Source organism: Nestor notabilis, unplaced genomic scaffold, assembly GCF_000696875.1.
Source record: "Nestor notabilis isolate BGI_N333 unplaced genomic scaffold, ASM69687v1 scaffold27135, whole genome shotgun sequence".
Lineage (NCBI taxonomy): Eukaryota > Metazoa > Chordata > Aves > Psittaciformes > Psittacidae > Nestor > Nestor notabilis.
The window spans coordinates 274-14,262 of NW_009930171.1; the positions used below are offsets into that span (position 1 = coordinate 274).

General features: G+C 38.2%; 1 protein-coding gene across 1 annotated transcript; it reads left to right on the forward strand.

Moving 5' to 3' along the window:
* Nucleotides 1–6,436: 6,436 nt before the first annotated feature.
* Nucleotides 6,437–13,562, forward strand: GNG4 (guanine nucleotide binding protein (G protein), gamma 4). Its single transcript, XM_010015292.1, has 2 exons — nucleotides 6,437–6,532; nucleotides 13,434–13,562. Exons 1-2 carry the CDS (start codon nucleotides 6,437–6,439, stop codon nucleotides 13,560–13,562), a joined length of 225 nt encoding a protein of 74 aa, XP_010013594.1.
* The last annotated feature ends 427 nt before the right edge of the window (nucleotides 13,563–13,989 follow it).

Genomic DNA, 13,989 nt, shown 5'->3' on the forward strand with positions numbered 1-13,989 from the left:
GCTTCGCACGGCGGGGGAATCAACCCCGGTCGTGTGCGGGGTGTGAGCGGCTGCACGGCGGAACGAGTGACAGGAAACTCGGAATAGCAGCTAGAAAAGCGGTTCTGTCCTGCAGGTAATAGAGTGCCAAGCTTCTCAGGGGCGCTTTCTCTGCTTTACGTGTCACGGTTCAGTTCATATACGTTTAAAACATGATTTAAGTGGAATAATCAAACTTTCCTGTGTATTTTTTTACAAGATCATAGCATCTTTTAAAGTTAGTCGAAGAGGTAAAATAGCAGGTAGGAATCACTTTTCTGTATCTCTGATGGTTTCCTGGACTGTACATGCACATAACCTGCATGCTGGTAAGTATATTGCATAAAAAGGATTGTCCTTGTGAAATGTCATATTGGTTCAGCCATTGTTTCCTTAGAATTTTAAATGTTGAGAAACCAGATGATAATTTTGGATAAAAGATTTTGGCATGGTGGCAAGAGTTTTTGGAACTTGACGGTTGGACTGGGTATAGTACCTATGTTAGGTAAAAATTGAGCTGCTGAAGTTGGGCTGTTTGCAGTTATGTGATTAGTTATTTTTGAAGTCACCATGTTTATGGAACGAAAATTATATTCTTTCCTTATGGTGAACAATAGACAAATAGTCTTGCCTTTAATCTCATCATTTCTGCTTGTACTTCTAAGCTTGTCCTTAGTGGATGGACTATAAAATTGTAATAATTCTCTATTACTTCTTCATGCAGCAGTGGGATAGAGAAAGCAAAAGGGTTCCTCAGGTTCCCTCTCTATTTACAGAGCTACATCAGGTGCAGTAAATCTCGAAGTAAGAACTGAGATAGCAGGGGCAGTTCTTCCTATCCCCTTCATGCCCTGCAGATGCTGGGGAAATAACCTGTGTCATGTGGACAGTGATGCTAGCAGAGGTAGCTACTGGTCTTAATGCTGGGGTATTTATTAAGTTTCTCTTACCTAAATAGCAAATGTAGAACTCTCTTTCCTCATCTTCTCATCTCTTTTTTCCCATCTTTTTTTTTTCTCCCTTTGATATGCCAGTTTGTCATGAAACATCTGTGATGTTCTGCATTTTGCTGTTTATATTCCTGTGTGTTTGCAAGTGGATAATGAAATGTGGGGATCTTCCCACAATTTAGAATGTGATTTGCAGGTCATTATTTAGGGATGGTTCCCACTAAGGTCCTTGGGACTTAGTTGGGCGATTTTATTAACTCTTCTATTGCACTGCATGGTCCAAGAAGCACAGATCTTTCGTGGAAGATGTTCTTCAGTGTCGTGAATCCCAGGTTCTCTACTCTAGTAATTTCAGGTCCATCACTTTAGATCGCTGAAAGAAAATAAAATCAGTTGGGATTAGGGTTTTTTTAGATTGAATTCTACAGGTCACTTTTTTGGTATGGTGTTTTAGTGTTGTACTTGGAGGGAGGAAAATTGCAGTGCAGCTTTTCATCCCTGTTGCTTGTAGAAATCTGTATTGAAGGGCTTGAAAATGATATTTTGCTTATATGTTGCTCAAATTTTCAGACTTTTTCTGCATTTTACTAACAAGTAGTTATGAAGTTTGATACATATAGGTTGCACTCCTTATCTCTATGCAAGATCAAGCTATACTTGCTAATGCTATTCAGCTCCCTGGGTTATAAGATAAATTGGCCTTTGAAGTGCTGTTTGGTACAATCTAACCTGTTCTAAAAACAAATAAAGAAGAGTTGCTTCTCATGAGCATTTTTATGAGCCCTGGAGATTTAAGATCTTTGGCACAAATGAGTGAACTGCACGCAGAAAAATTACGAAGTTCATGTGAGTTAAAAAACCCTAAACCCCAGAAAATTCAGGTGGCTGGGAGGCTGTCACAGCACAGCTTTCAGGAGTGATTCTTTAGGAAACGGCTGGCTACCGTGGTGTGCCAGTCAGCAGAAACTAACTTGGCTGAAAAAGGCCATGTAGCTGTTGGCACTGTTCTTTGTTAATGTGATCAGCATTCCCCTTAAAGAGTCACAGAGACTAGATTAATGAGCTCAGTGCACTGCATAGAAATACACTGGATAAATGAGCTCCTATACAATCTAGCTCCGCTAGCATACATCGGTAACGTGTAGACTGCACGTAGTCTGATCACTAACATAGTTACTGTAACTACGGTGATTATTGAGACCCGTGTATGTCTGTATTGATCTAACTTAATAGGGGGTTGCTGGAAAAACAGCCAGGAATAAGTATTAGCAAACCCAGCTGAGTAATTTCTGGTTCAAGGGTTTTTAGGTAATTTAAGAGATGGGGAGAAGTTACTCCTTTTGAGCATCAAAAGGAGCATGACCAGCAGATCAAGAGAGGTGATTCTCCCCTTGTACTCTGCTTCTGTGAGACCCCACCAGGAGTACTGTGTCCAGCTCTGGGGATATCGGTGTAAGAAGGATGTGAACCTGTTGGAGTAGGTCCAGAGAAGGGCCAAAAGGATGATCAGAGGACTGGAGCATCTCTCCTATGAGGAAAGGCAGAGAGAGTTGGGCTCGTTCAGACTGGAGAAGAGAAGGGTCCTTAGGAGACCTTATAGCAGCCTTCCAGTGTCTAAAGGGGGCCTACAGGAAATCTGGAGAGGAACTTTTACAAGGCTATGTAGTGATAGGACAAGGAGGAATGGTTTTAAATTGAAAGCGGAAAATTTAGATTAGCTATTAGGAAGCACTTCTTCCCTGTGAGGGTGGTGAGACACTGGCACAGGGTGCCCAGAGAAGCTGTGGCTGCCCCATCCCTGGCAGTGTTCAAGGCCAGGTTGGACGGGGCTTGGAGCAACCTGGTCTAGTGGAAGGTGTCCCTGCCCGTGTGTGTGTGGGGTGGAGTAGATGACCTTATTAGGTCTTTTCCAACCCAAACTTTTCTATGGTTCTATGATCTTGTAGGCTTCCTCTCAGATACAGTACAAAGTTAATTGTGCCTTCCCAAGGGTCTGAAGACCTCGAGAACACTTGACTGTTTAAAAAGAGCTGTCTTAGGAGGGAAAGTCAGAGCCAATTGTCAGGCTGCAGCTTCAAAGAAACACAGAGAGATCCCGTGAGAGGGTGCTTGGAGGAGGAGGCTTTCTCTCATTCCAGGGGACAGTCGTTCAGGGAGAGAGTAATAGACTCTTGTTATTAAAATTTCTTTTCTTTCAAGAGCTTTATTTCTAAGTAACTGTATTATTTCATTAAAGAATATTAGGCTTAAGGTTAATAAAGAATATCATAGGCCCTAAGGAGAGCAGAACCAGATCTCAGCCAAAGCTTTGTCTGGAAAGAGGACCAGTTCATTGCAGCCTGGTTTCAAAGTGAGTACAATTCTCATTGTCAACATCACTTCATATTTAATAGGGTCTTAAGTGGTGCTGTGCAATATGTACATATTTTCAGAGAGTGAGAGGAGGCAGGGGTATGTGTAACCTGGTAAGAGAAATGTGAAACAGGAGAAATCCATCTTATAAAGTTCTGGAACCAGAACTGTCAGTACAAAAAAAAAAAAAAAGGATTAGCTACTTAAATGGATGCTAAGCACTTCCAGAAATATGGTAGTTAAATATTTAAGTGTGTATAAAGGCCAGGGTAAGAGCAGGATTTGGAACAGAGCAAGTATTTGTGCTTCAGAGGATAAACAAACCCCTTACTCGGGATAAGTGGAAATTTTCTCTAGTGGCTGAAACACCTAGTGCCAGACTTTTCTTTGAAGTTCTTTTTATGAAGCCTCTTATTCTGATTGTTTTCTGATATCATGAAATAATTTACCAGACAAGATAAGTGTTTTCTTTTTTAACTTTTTCCCCATTTGCCATTTCAGAATATAGGTAAGGACATGTTTGTGTCATAGTTTTCGGAACGTGGTTTGGACTTTTTTAAAGCATTTTTGTGTCTAATAGTCTTTTCAAAATTGCATTATGGTCTTACCCCAATCTCTTATTCAGCAGATACTTAAAAACTAGCTGGAAGTACTAGAGACAGTGTTCTCACCAACTTTGATGCAGACAGCCACAGTTCAAATTGTCTGGCTCTAATGTTTACAACTTTCATGGTTTGAGTGAAGAAATTGCCAGAAAAGCTTGGGAGGTTGGAATTCTCTAGACTTTTCATGGTGTTTGTGAGTTGCTTAATTCAGTTTAATTTAAAAGTATTATTAAAAATTAAATTTCTAAATTGCATCTGATCTTGGGCTGTGGGAAATGTAAAAATCTATGACTTCATTTAGTTTTGCCTTTTTGGCTCTGTGGTCATTAGTACTCTAGCCATGGAGATGGTAACAAAAGTGAAATTATTCCTACTTGTGGGGGGGATCATTTTGTAAATAAAGATAAAATGTAGTTTTCTTATTTTTATGGATAGGTTAAGACTTAAATCTAGGGGTTGAGTCAAACAAAAATTCCAGAGATGAGCTAGAATTCAGAACCTCCTGCTCTTGTGAGCATCTCGTATCCTTTCTGCTTGTCCACTGCAAGTCAAAACACATCTGAAAATTGTTTGAAGGCTGTTAGCTGGTTGTGGGTATTTGTACCATACATGGCATTTTATGCAAAGCCAGTTCCTTCATATGTATTTAATCCTGTGCCTTGTGAGGAATATGAGTTAAAAGATTGTAAACAAAGACCAAGTAAAAAAAACAAAGCTACTGTGTTCTGACATGATTTTAGTTTGTCACAGTGCACACAAAGGGGAAACTTGTGTTCCATTCAGTGATACATGTGTACAGCAAACCTGTTCTTTGTCTTTGCATATATTAAAGCTCTTGTTTTATTTGGCACAATTAATATATTTTAAAGTAGCGTTTCCCCTGTCTAGACCTATACAAGTGCTGAAGAAGATTGTTTTACTTCTTTAAATGGAGCATGGCTCACCGTCATATTTGTATTCCACCATCCCATTTTACAACACAGGCTACCAATTTTAGAAACAGCCATCTTTGCCTTCTCTTTGGACATCTGTGTTTTGCAAAATTAAAGCAGTTAAAAAGCTATTTCTCCGTTCTTTTTGTGCTCTGGATCATGTACTTATGCTGATTCTAACATGCTTAACGCATTGTATATACTTTTTTTTTTACCACAAGCATTTTGTTTGTCCTTCTTAACTTCCTGTTTGTATCGTAAACCCAGTGACTGGACCAGGTAAGCTCTTGAGGTTCAGGAAGGGAAATCTATGTTGCTCTTCTTGTCCAGAAATAAGCTGGAAGTACTTATTTTGAAAGACCCAAACCTAATACTCTTTTGGCAGCAATACAAAGTGCCTCCTTTTGTGTCCTTTCCCTTGCGTCCCATCTTCTTCTCACACCCCATGTCCTTCGCATTGCCTAGTTTTGTATTGGTTTCTAACAGTCAGTGCCAGGCTAGTCTTCCTTCAGGTGGCATTTGTGGCATACCATATATACAGGACTATAGGCGAGTGTTTGGGCTGATTGTAACCTCAACATCTAGTCTTACTGGGTAGTATAACTGGACCAGGACCTCTCTAAATCATCTGTATCCATCTTTTCTTTCTACATGGGCTTAGCTCAACTTCCAATGACTTCAAAACAATAACAGTTATTTATGCTGGACTAGTCCTGCATAATGGTGTCAGCAGGAGTCTCCTAACATGCAGACCACCTAGGGCGTGTATGTTACAAGTTTATTGGAGGTTCAAATGTAGTCATCTTGACTAATCTGGTAGCAGTGAGGACTGCATGATAACATGCTTATCGCTTAAGCGCTCAGGGAGTAGCAATGCAAGAAAACCAAACACTGACGTACCTTAATTAGATGTCCCTTTCCAACAGCTGCAGATCTCTCAAAAAATAATGTATTCCTATACTGTGTAGTATAATGTACTGGGTTTCAGTCATCTTTAGACTTCACTGGGGATATATAAGCAAAAAGTTGGAAAACACCATTCTTCATCTGTTAATTCATTTCTATACTCCATAAGTCTACAGTCAGAATTTTGACTTGTTCTCTGCCTTAAAATTTCTCTTTTTCTGCTGCTTGGTGAGAGCAGTGCGACATTCATTTCCACTGTGCACATTTCTGAACTAGTTTTCAATGTCACTAGGTGTAACTGGGGTTTGGAGCCAAACTGCGTAATGGCTGCAATGTCTGTTTGTGAACAGCTGTTTTGCCTTGGCAATCCGAACCAGGGCAACCATTTCTCAACTGAAATAATGGCCATGCACTCTGCCTCTGTATGTTGTTTGCAGTATTCAGTTGGAATACTGGCAGTGGAGGATGAAAATATATAAAGCAATGGGGTGTGATTGAACAAGAGAACAGAAATAAATGGTGTCTGGTTTGTATTTGTGACCTACAGCCTGGCAGTGTCAATGTAGTAGGCGAGGGTTTGTTAGGTTTCAGATAACTGTCCTCTCAGTGATTGCTGTATTTGCTACCTGTACTTTTAAATTGTTTCAATTTTTTTCCTTCTAGGAAAAACAAAATGAAGGAACTAGTGTCAAACAGTACAACCAGTATATCTCAAGCCAGGAAAGCTGTGGAGCAATTAAAAATGGAAGCGTACATGGATAGGATGAAGGTAAACTTAGACTTATTATTGATATTTTGCATTAACTCCCTAGTTTGTGGCACAGCTTCTCTTTAATATCGCAGAAAGACTCAATCAGCTGAACTTAAAAATCGGTGTTTTAACTGTAAAACAACTGTGAATTAGTTACATACTTACCTGCTTGGTTCTCGTGAAGTAATTTCTGGGGCCTGGCTTCCAGTCTGCTCCTGTATGAGTGCTTTTTACATCTGTCAAAAGTGGTATTTTGTGAAATACTTAAAATCAACTGGCAGATGCACAGGTGCTCGTCTTTGTCATCTGTAGCTGAATGCAAGTACAGCTCAGGTTTCTCAGTTCTTCTTTAAGAACTGGAATAATTATTTAAGCTATTGCAGTAGTTTTGGATAATGATGAGACAAGCTGAATAGCTTTGGTTTGTTTGATTTAGCAAAGATGTCATTGCACAAAATATGTATGATTGCAGTGTTCAATTATGACTCATCACACTGTTGTATGTGAAGATTTGATTTTATCATGCCTCTAAATGCGTTTGGATAAAATATTGTAACTAAAGGCACTACTAAACAGAGGTTCTCAACATTTTTAACTGGAAAAACTTGTGGATTATTCTTGCCTGTCATTCTGCCTTCCACTAGGCTAAAATTTTGTGAATAAGTCAAGCACCTAAAACCTAATAATGTCATGGAAAGTTTTAAGAAAGCAACACTAATGTCTTGCGCGCGCTCATGCTCTGACTCTGAAAATGGGGAATAATTATTTGGATGAAAAGCCTTCACAAGTAAGAAGAGTTTAGAGATGAAAAGACTATAGAAGTATGATTGCATATAAGTAATCAGGTTTTCTGCAGATAACCGAGTTGTTACAAACTGTAACTGTTTTTAACTGAGGCCACAAACTGAGGCAGTTTAGAAATGTTGGACGTTAAATTCTTCATGTAGTCTTAACTCCTATCGATCCACCTGTGTGCTGAAATTCTGCATGCAGTCAGCATGAGGGCAATAGTACTTAATTATTATTTTAAAATAGTATCAGATCATAAACTCACTCATTAGAAATATTGTATTTATAATTCAGAAATATTAGTGCAGTTCACACGAGTAGTCATCTTGCTTATATGAGAATAGACATTTCTGTTGCCCCATTTTGTTGCAGTTTTTAGCAGTGTCTTGTAAGTCCGTTGGATTTGCAGATCTATAGTTTCTGTCTTGTATAGCGTCTCAACAAATTGATTGTGTAATAGATGCCTGTTCACAGGGACAGGTATTTCTATTTCCTTCAGTAAGGGAAGGTCCGCCTTTTCCATGTTCAGTGGGATTAGTCCTCTGATTCAGGTCACATTGCAGCTGCACAAACAACAGGACTGACAAGAAGAAAAGGGTGTGCATGAGTGGTGGAGGAAAGGATTGGGAAAATATGGCCCAGTTTATTGGCATTTGAAATTGTTGATACTTAGTAGATTGTCTTAAACTTGCTTTTACCTAATCAGGAGTAACTTTCACATAACACATCATTAGCTCAGTTATGCAGATAGCTTCATTAGTTAGATCTATACTGTTCTTAATTACACATGTAACAAAGATGTGGGTTATTCTTACAGTTAGTTTGATTAAAAGAGCACAACTATTAGCAAGTGTGGCAGACCTAGAAAACAGATACCTTGAAAGTACAATTGGTTCACCTTTCAAAACAGCTTGGCTCCCAAAAGGCACCAGAGAAAATCTGATGAGTTTCAGTATTCTGAGGGTTCCTATACTGTCATAAACCAAGGACGATTTGCAAAATGTTTATATCTTGATTCCTAGAATTTCTTTGAACAAGTATATGATGGTTTGTAGGAAAGGATTGGTTGGCTTTTTATTCCCTCAAGATCTGTTTTTCTTTTTAATCTTGAAACAGTTAAGTGTGTTTCCGTACAGCCAAATTTTACCAGGAGAGTTTCCAGTAGTTTCGGCAGGAGATTTTGAGGTCTTGGATCATAACTGTAAGGGCAGAGAAATGAACATTAATTCCTTTTTTTCCGATGTTTTGCATCTGCTTAAACTAGTTAGACATTTAACAAAAGATCAGTGTTTTCCAAATAATTTAATTAAACACTGGTTTGCAAGTAGCTATAGCTAAGTGGCTATTCCCATAATAGACAAGACCACATTGTTAACATTAAAAAGGTGCCTGCATTATCAACTAGGGAAATCAGAAGTTCCAACTTACTTTTCTGCTACAGAGGCACTTTGTTTTCCATGCACAGTAGCTGCTGTAACCAGCAAGAATTGGATCTGCTCAATTAGAATCTTGTAGTTACAAGTATGTTGATAGTTGCCCATTCCCTGCTGTGTTCTGTATTTTTCAACTGATTTAAAAATGAAGCCCTCTAACAAGTCAGAGCAGCAAGCAGTGCAGTGTTTTGAGGTTCCACAAAGACAGCTTGCTGTTGAGGTGTGAAAAAAACAGGACAATTTAAAAGGGGAGGGTGAAGTTATTGATGTGTTGATCAGTAGCTGGAAAGTGTATTACTGTGGTGAGTTTTTGTAAACTGTAAGAAACTCAGAAGGGTCATAAATTGAACCTGCCTTACTTCGCTGCTGGAATGGCTAGAATTATAATGGAGAGGTAAGTAGAAAGCAGGAGGTGCAGATTCTAAGCTAGGAAATATCAAATGAAATCAAACAGTGGCCTTATGACTAGTAGGATAATGTTAGCAGTAAAGTTGAGAAAGCAAAGATAATATTGGTGCTTTATCAGAGTTGTCCCCAGAATAAAGCCCTATTTGATCTTCTCTTTGCAAGCAGAAAAACAAGAAAGAGTGCTCTGACATTTAAGAATCTTGGTGTATCAGTTATTATTCCATTTTCTTTTTTCTTAAGAAGGTAGAAAATATTCCTAACTGGTTCTGGGTAGTGTTGGGAGATAAGCAGTAGGATTGCCAATAAATTGTGTGTGAATCCCTTTGTTTTAGATGTAAAGGATAAGCAGAGTGGGTGTTGTAGCAAGAATGGTAATTAGTCACAATCCATGACAAGACAGATGACATCATAATTGCAGCATTTTGCCCTGTCTTGGAAGCTTATAATTATTAGTGCAGCTAACACGATTATGTTCTAACTTCGGCTGTTTTTATCACCTCTGTTATTCTGAACTATAATGGTAAAATTCCACAGTCCTCCTGAGGCTAATTCTTTGAAGCATCAGGCTTGAGTGTTTTGTTGTGGGGTGGGTTGTTTTGTTTTTTTTTCTTTTGGCAATTTGACAACCAGATGTATTTCTCGCTACACAGGATAAAAATAATTGTATAACATGTGAGGTCAGTGTGATACCGATAAACTCCATCCCCTCTGTCTATGTACTTTAAAAGATTTCAAAAAAAATGAAATGTTAACTTTCTGTTAGAATTCGTCAATCAAACTGGAGTCTGATTTTTTTTCTTCAGCCACTTCTGCTATATCTATAAATTACTTTGAATCTGTAGCCAAAGCTGTATTGTATAGGAGGGCTGAAATGATAAATGTGCTAGTTTCATTGGAATATACAAAATACGTGTGTTTATTTTAATTCATAACGAAAGCTATTCTGAAACTGTGCAGCAACATTCAGCTACAAATAACCCTAAAGGTGAGTATAAGCTATGATAGAGTGGCCTTCATGTAGCTTCCTCCATGACGCAAATAGGATGATGAGTACCTCATTTTGTATAGTAACAAGCCACCGTGTTGGCTGGAGGTAACCTCTGCATGCTGACATATGCTAACGCAGCCATCTCTGCTGTAGCCCTAATCTGGTGCTCAATGCAGAGGTCTTCTGCCACTCTTGTTCTGAATAATAGCACTGAGCAGGAAACTTGCTGGAGGCAACATTGTATTTTGCTTTTTTTTTTTTGGCCACAGTTCTGACTTCTCCAGGTCTGCTCACAGCCACTGAACCAGTGTTTTCATTGCTCCTGGAATGTGGTCAGCTAGCTTAACCCCCCTGGTCATTATTCCACTGTGCAAGCCTGAGCTACTCTGCTTTTAGTGAAGAAATGGCCATAATTTGCATTTATAACTGCTGTAATCCCAATGAGAGAATTTCTCCTCCCCGAACCCCTTATTTTTTCTTAAAGTATGAAAATACATGACCTAGTACAGGTTTAGTTTGTGGCAATGTGCTGAAATGTGATCATGGTCCTCAGTTTCCTGTTGCAGGTTTTTTTTTTCTACTAAATAATACTGTTTAGCAATACTATTTATCAGAGCAAACTAATCTGTGATTTAAACAGTGTGATGTTGAAGAAGCTGCTTGCTCTGCTTCATGGCAGTCCTACTAGCATTAGAGGACGAGTTAGATACAAAAAATAATGCTAAGCTTTTGCTACTGAAAATCCTTTTTATTGTTGTATGATGTAATCTGTAGAGAAATAGAAAATGATACTACTGGGTTTATCCCATCTAGGAATGATGGTTGAAATTGTACTTCTCTTCCATCGAACAAAAACCAGTATGCTCAGGCTGTTGCTGCGTATCCATACGTGGGACAAAAAAGGTAGTTATGGGAAGGTCGATCTGTTGAAGTCCAGTGTTGGCTCTCTGCTCCTATAGGGTCAGTCTACTTAGGAAGATTGTTGGTTTCAGGAATAAAATATTTATTAGCTTGATAATTGAAGATGAAATGTGCTGGACATCTTAATGACCCCTGTCTCTGGGACCCAGAGAATTAAACTAGCTTTCCATTAGGTTTTACGGCACTAGTGTTTTCTTATGACATAGTGCTGAAAATGTCACAGAGTTTTTTTGTGGGCACCTGTGGCTCTGAGCTCGACTTGCTCTGTTTGAATGCAAGAATTCAGGACCAGCTAATAAACTAATTAGAGCATAGAACTACCTTCATTTGAGACATGCAGCTGAGTTTGCAGAACAATAGAAAAGTGAAGATATGTATGCTAAAGAAAATATGAATGTGCAATGGCAATACAAATAGATTGCCATTACTTGGAAATACTTCTGCAAAATGTTGTGGTGGTACATTCTTCCTAACATTGCTGGAAACCTGCTAACTTCCTCTTCAGTGGATGCATTCTGTGCTAGTTTGTACTTTGTTGAGGCACAGCATAAATCATTAGCAAAGGAAAGTACATTTTCTGTCTTTTGGTCTTTTGGGAGCTTGATAGGAATTTCATACTCTACATAGTGCATTTCTGTGGCAAATCTGCTTTTTTTAAATTCACAAGTAAATTTAAATGAAAATTGGGAATATGATAGGATTCATAAGTTTTCTATTTGTTCATTACAGTTCTACCTCTTTATTTTAGACAATGCCCTCATACCTTAAGCCTCATTCTTTTGTTGCTGCTTAGCAAGTAACTTTCAGTAGTCTGAAAATAATTACAATCCTTTCTCTGTACTTTGAAGTCCATCATTTTCCGCACACTTCTGTTTGACCTGGTCCTTCTGAATACCTCTGCTGATCTGCTCAGTCTTCTGCTTTGCATTGGCCCAGCAATATGTTGTTCACATGTAGCCTGAACTCTTTTTTTTTTCTCACAGGCCATTCAAAGGCAAACTAATTTTAAGTAATCTAGTCACCCTTGCTTCCTCTGCTAGGAGGATAGTCTATACTGGGATGCGGACCATAGGTATTTTATGGGTTTAAGCATTCTACGAAGGCTTGTTTCAGTGGATATTTAAAAAATAAAAAGTCAGTTATTTTGTTCCAGAAGTTAATTTAAATTTCATGCAAATCCTGACCCAACACCATTGACTTCATATGTCTAATCTTAAGCCTACTACAGGCTGGACTCATGCCAAAGCAAGCAGGGTGTGGGGAAGCCAAAGCTAACACACCTGCAAGAAAAATACCAGAAACCTGATTTGTTTTTCCTTTTCACTATAGTCGTGTGAACGTGCTGACCTTGGGAGAAGCTGTCACGATGCTCATAGGAAAGACTTTTTTTGTAAAGACTTCCTATCTCATTTTCTCAACTTTCATAATACAGAAAACACAGTAATTAAAGCAAAGAGATAGAATAGTTGTAAATATTTTTCTGACTGAGCAGAGCAAAAATGTTTCATATATGTATTCTAAATTCTTGGAAAACGAGTCACAGTGGCCTCGTCACCAATGTTCTTAGGCCACAAAGCTGCAAAGGTTACAAGGTTTCAGCTACAGCTGAAATGGTTTAATATTTCATTTTTCATTTCATGCAGTTTATCTTGTATGCCAACACACTGTTACATTTCTGTAGGACTTTTCAGTGAGCATTAACCAACCTGCTGAATTTGGAGATGTTAGAAGTATAAAAAGATTAAGGTAATGCTTAAGTTTAAAGTAATGCTATGACTAAAGTAGTACTTAACTTACTAAACAGAAGACATTAGTCTGACTTCATTGAAAAGAGCGATATTTAGCTTAAATGAGAGCTAGTGACACATGATAGTCAAGTTTTGCTTCTTATTTCTTCTTTCTTTTTAATCCAATGGTCGTGTGCCTAGAGAACTTTGTTTTGTATCGGGAGGAGCAAAGGGTAGAGAGATTGTTTATGGAAAACCTTACAACCAGTGGCTAGGAATAAGAGCTGAGGTAGGCAGCCTCTACAGAAACACAGCTTGGAGGAGAATCCCTGTTGCTTATGGGCCATTAGCATGGTTTAACACGTTTCAATGAGTGTATGCTTCTGACCTTCCTTCTGAGGGAGAGGAACAGCTGAACACAAAGCATATAAATCGATACTGTCTCATGTCACTATGTTATATAAAATATATAGAAAAAGATTAGTAAGCCTAGTAAGAGCAAGTTCAGAATTGTGGTCTCTAGTAATTTAAAGGATAAACTGCTCTACTCCTATTTTATGATATCCGCTATTAGTGTATGTTATATGAAGAATACTTATGCAATGTGGATTGGTTCAAAATTGTTACAGTAGTTCTCTCTTCTCTTACATTAGGTATCCAAGGCTGCAGCAGATTTACTGGCATATTGTGATGCTCATATTGGAGAAGATCCCCTTATTATTCCAGTGCCTGCATCTGAAAATCCCTTTAGGGAGAAGAAACTCTTTTGTACTATCCTTTGAGTGGGTTTTCAATTAAAAATGTCTTCTGCTGAAATTTGATATCAGTGTTGCATGCTTTTAGTTTTAGTATTTTTTCCTTCAGATATCAATACTTAGACTATAACTACACTATTTTTAGAAGGAAGTGCATTTTCTGATAAAAAAATAAAATAAAAAAAAATCCTAAAAAATTCAATGTAATCCTTAGCTTTCAGACCAATGGACAACTTTAATTTGAGTTCTTCATAAAGATTCTTTTGGTCTTGATAAAAGCGTTGAGTACAGGATCAAATTGTAGATGTCTTTGCCAGTCATAGATTTTTCGGAGACCTAAATGAGTCATACCAGTTCTTGAAGCTATTTTTAACTTTCTTATTTTCTTTGGAAGGTGAATTTAATTCATTTGCCTTTACAAATTTCTATCTAAAAAGAGTAGCATGACCTTTCC

Coding starts and splice junctions, on each gene's coding strand:
- GNG4 (XM_010015292.1), top strand. CDS start 6,437: ATGAAGGAACTAGTGTCAAACAGTACAACCAGTATATCTCAAGCCAGG. Junction 6,533..13,433: donor CGTACATGGATAGGATGAAG/GTAAACTTAGAC, acceptor CTCTTACATTAG/GTATCCAAGGCTGCAGCAGA.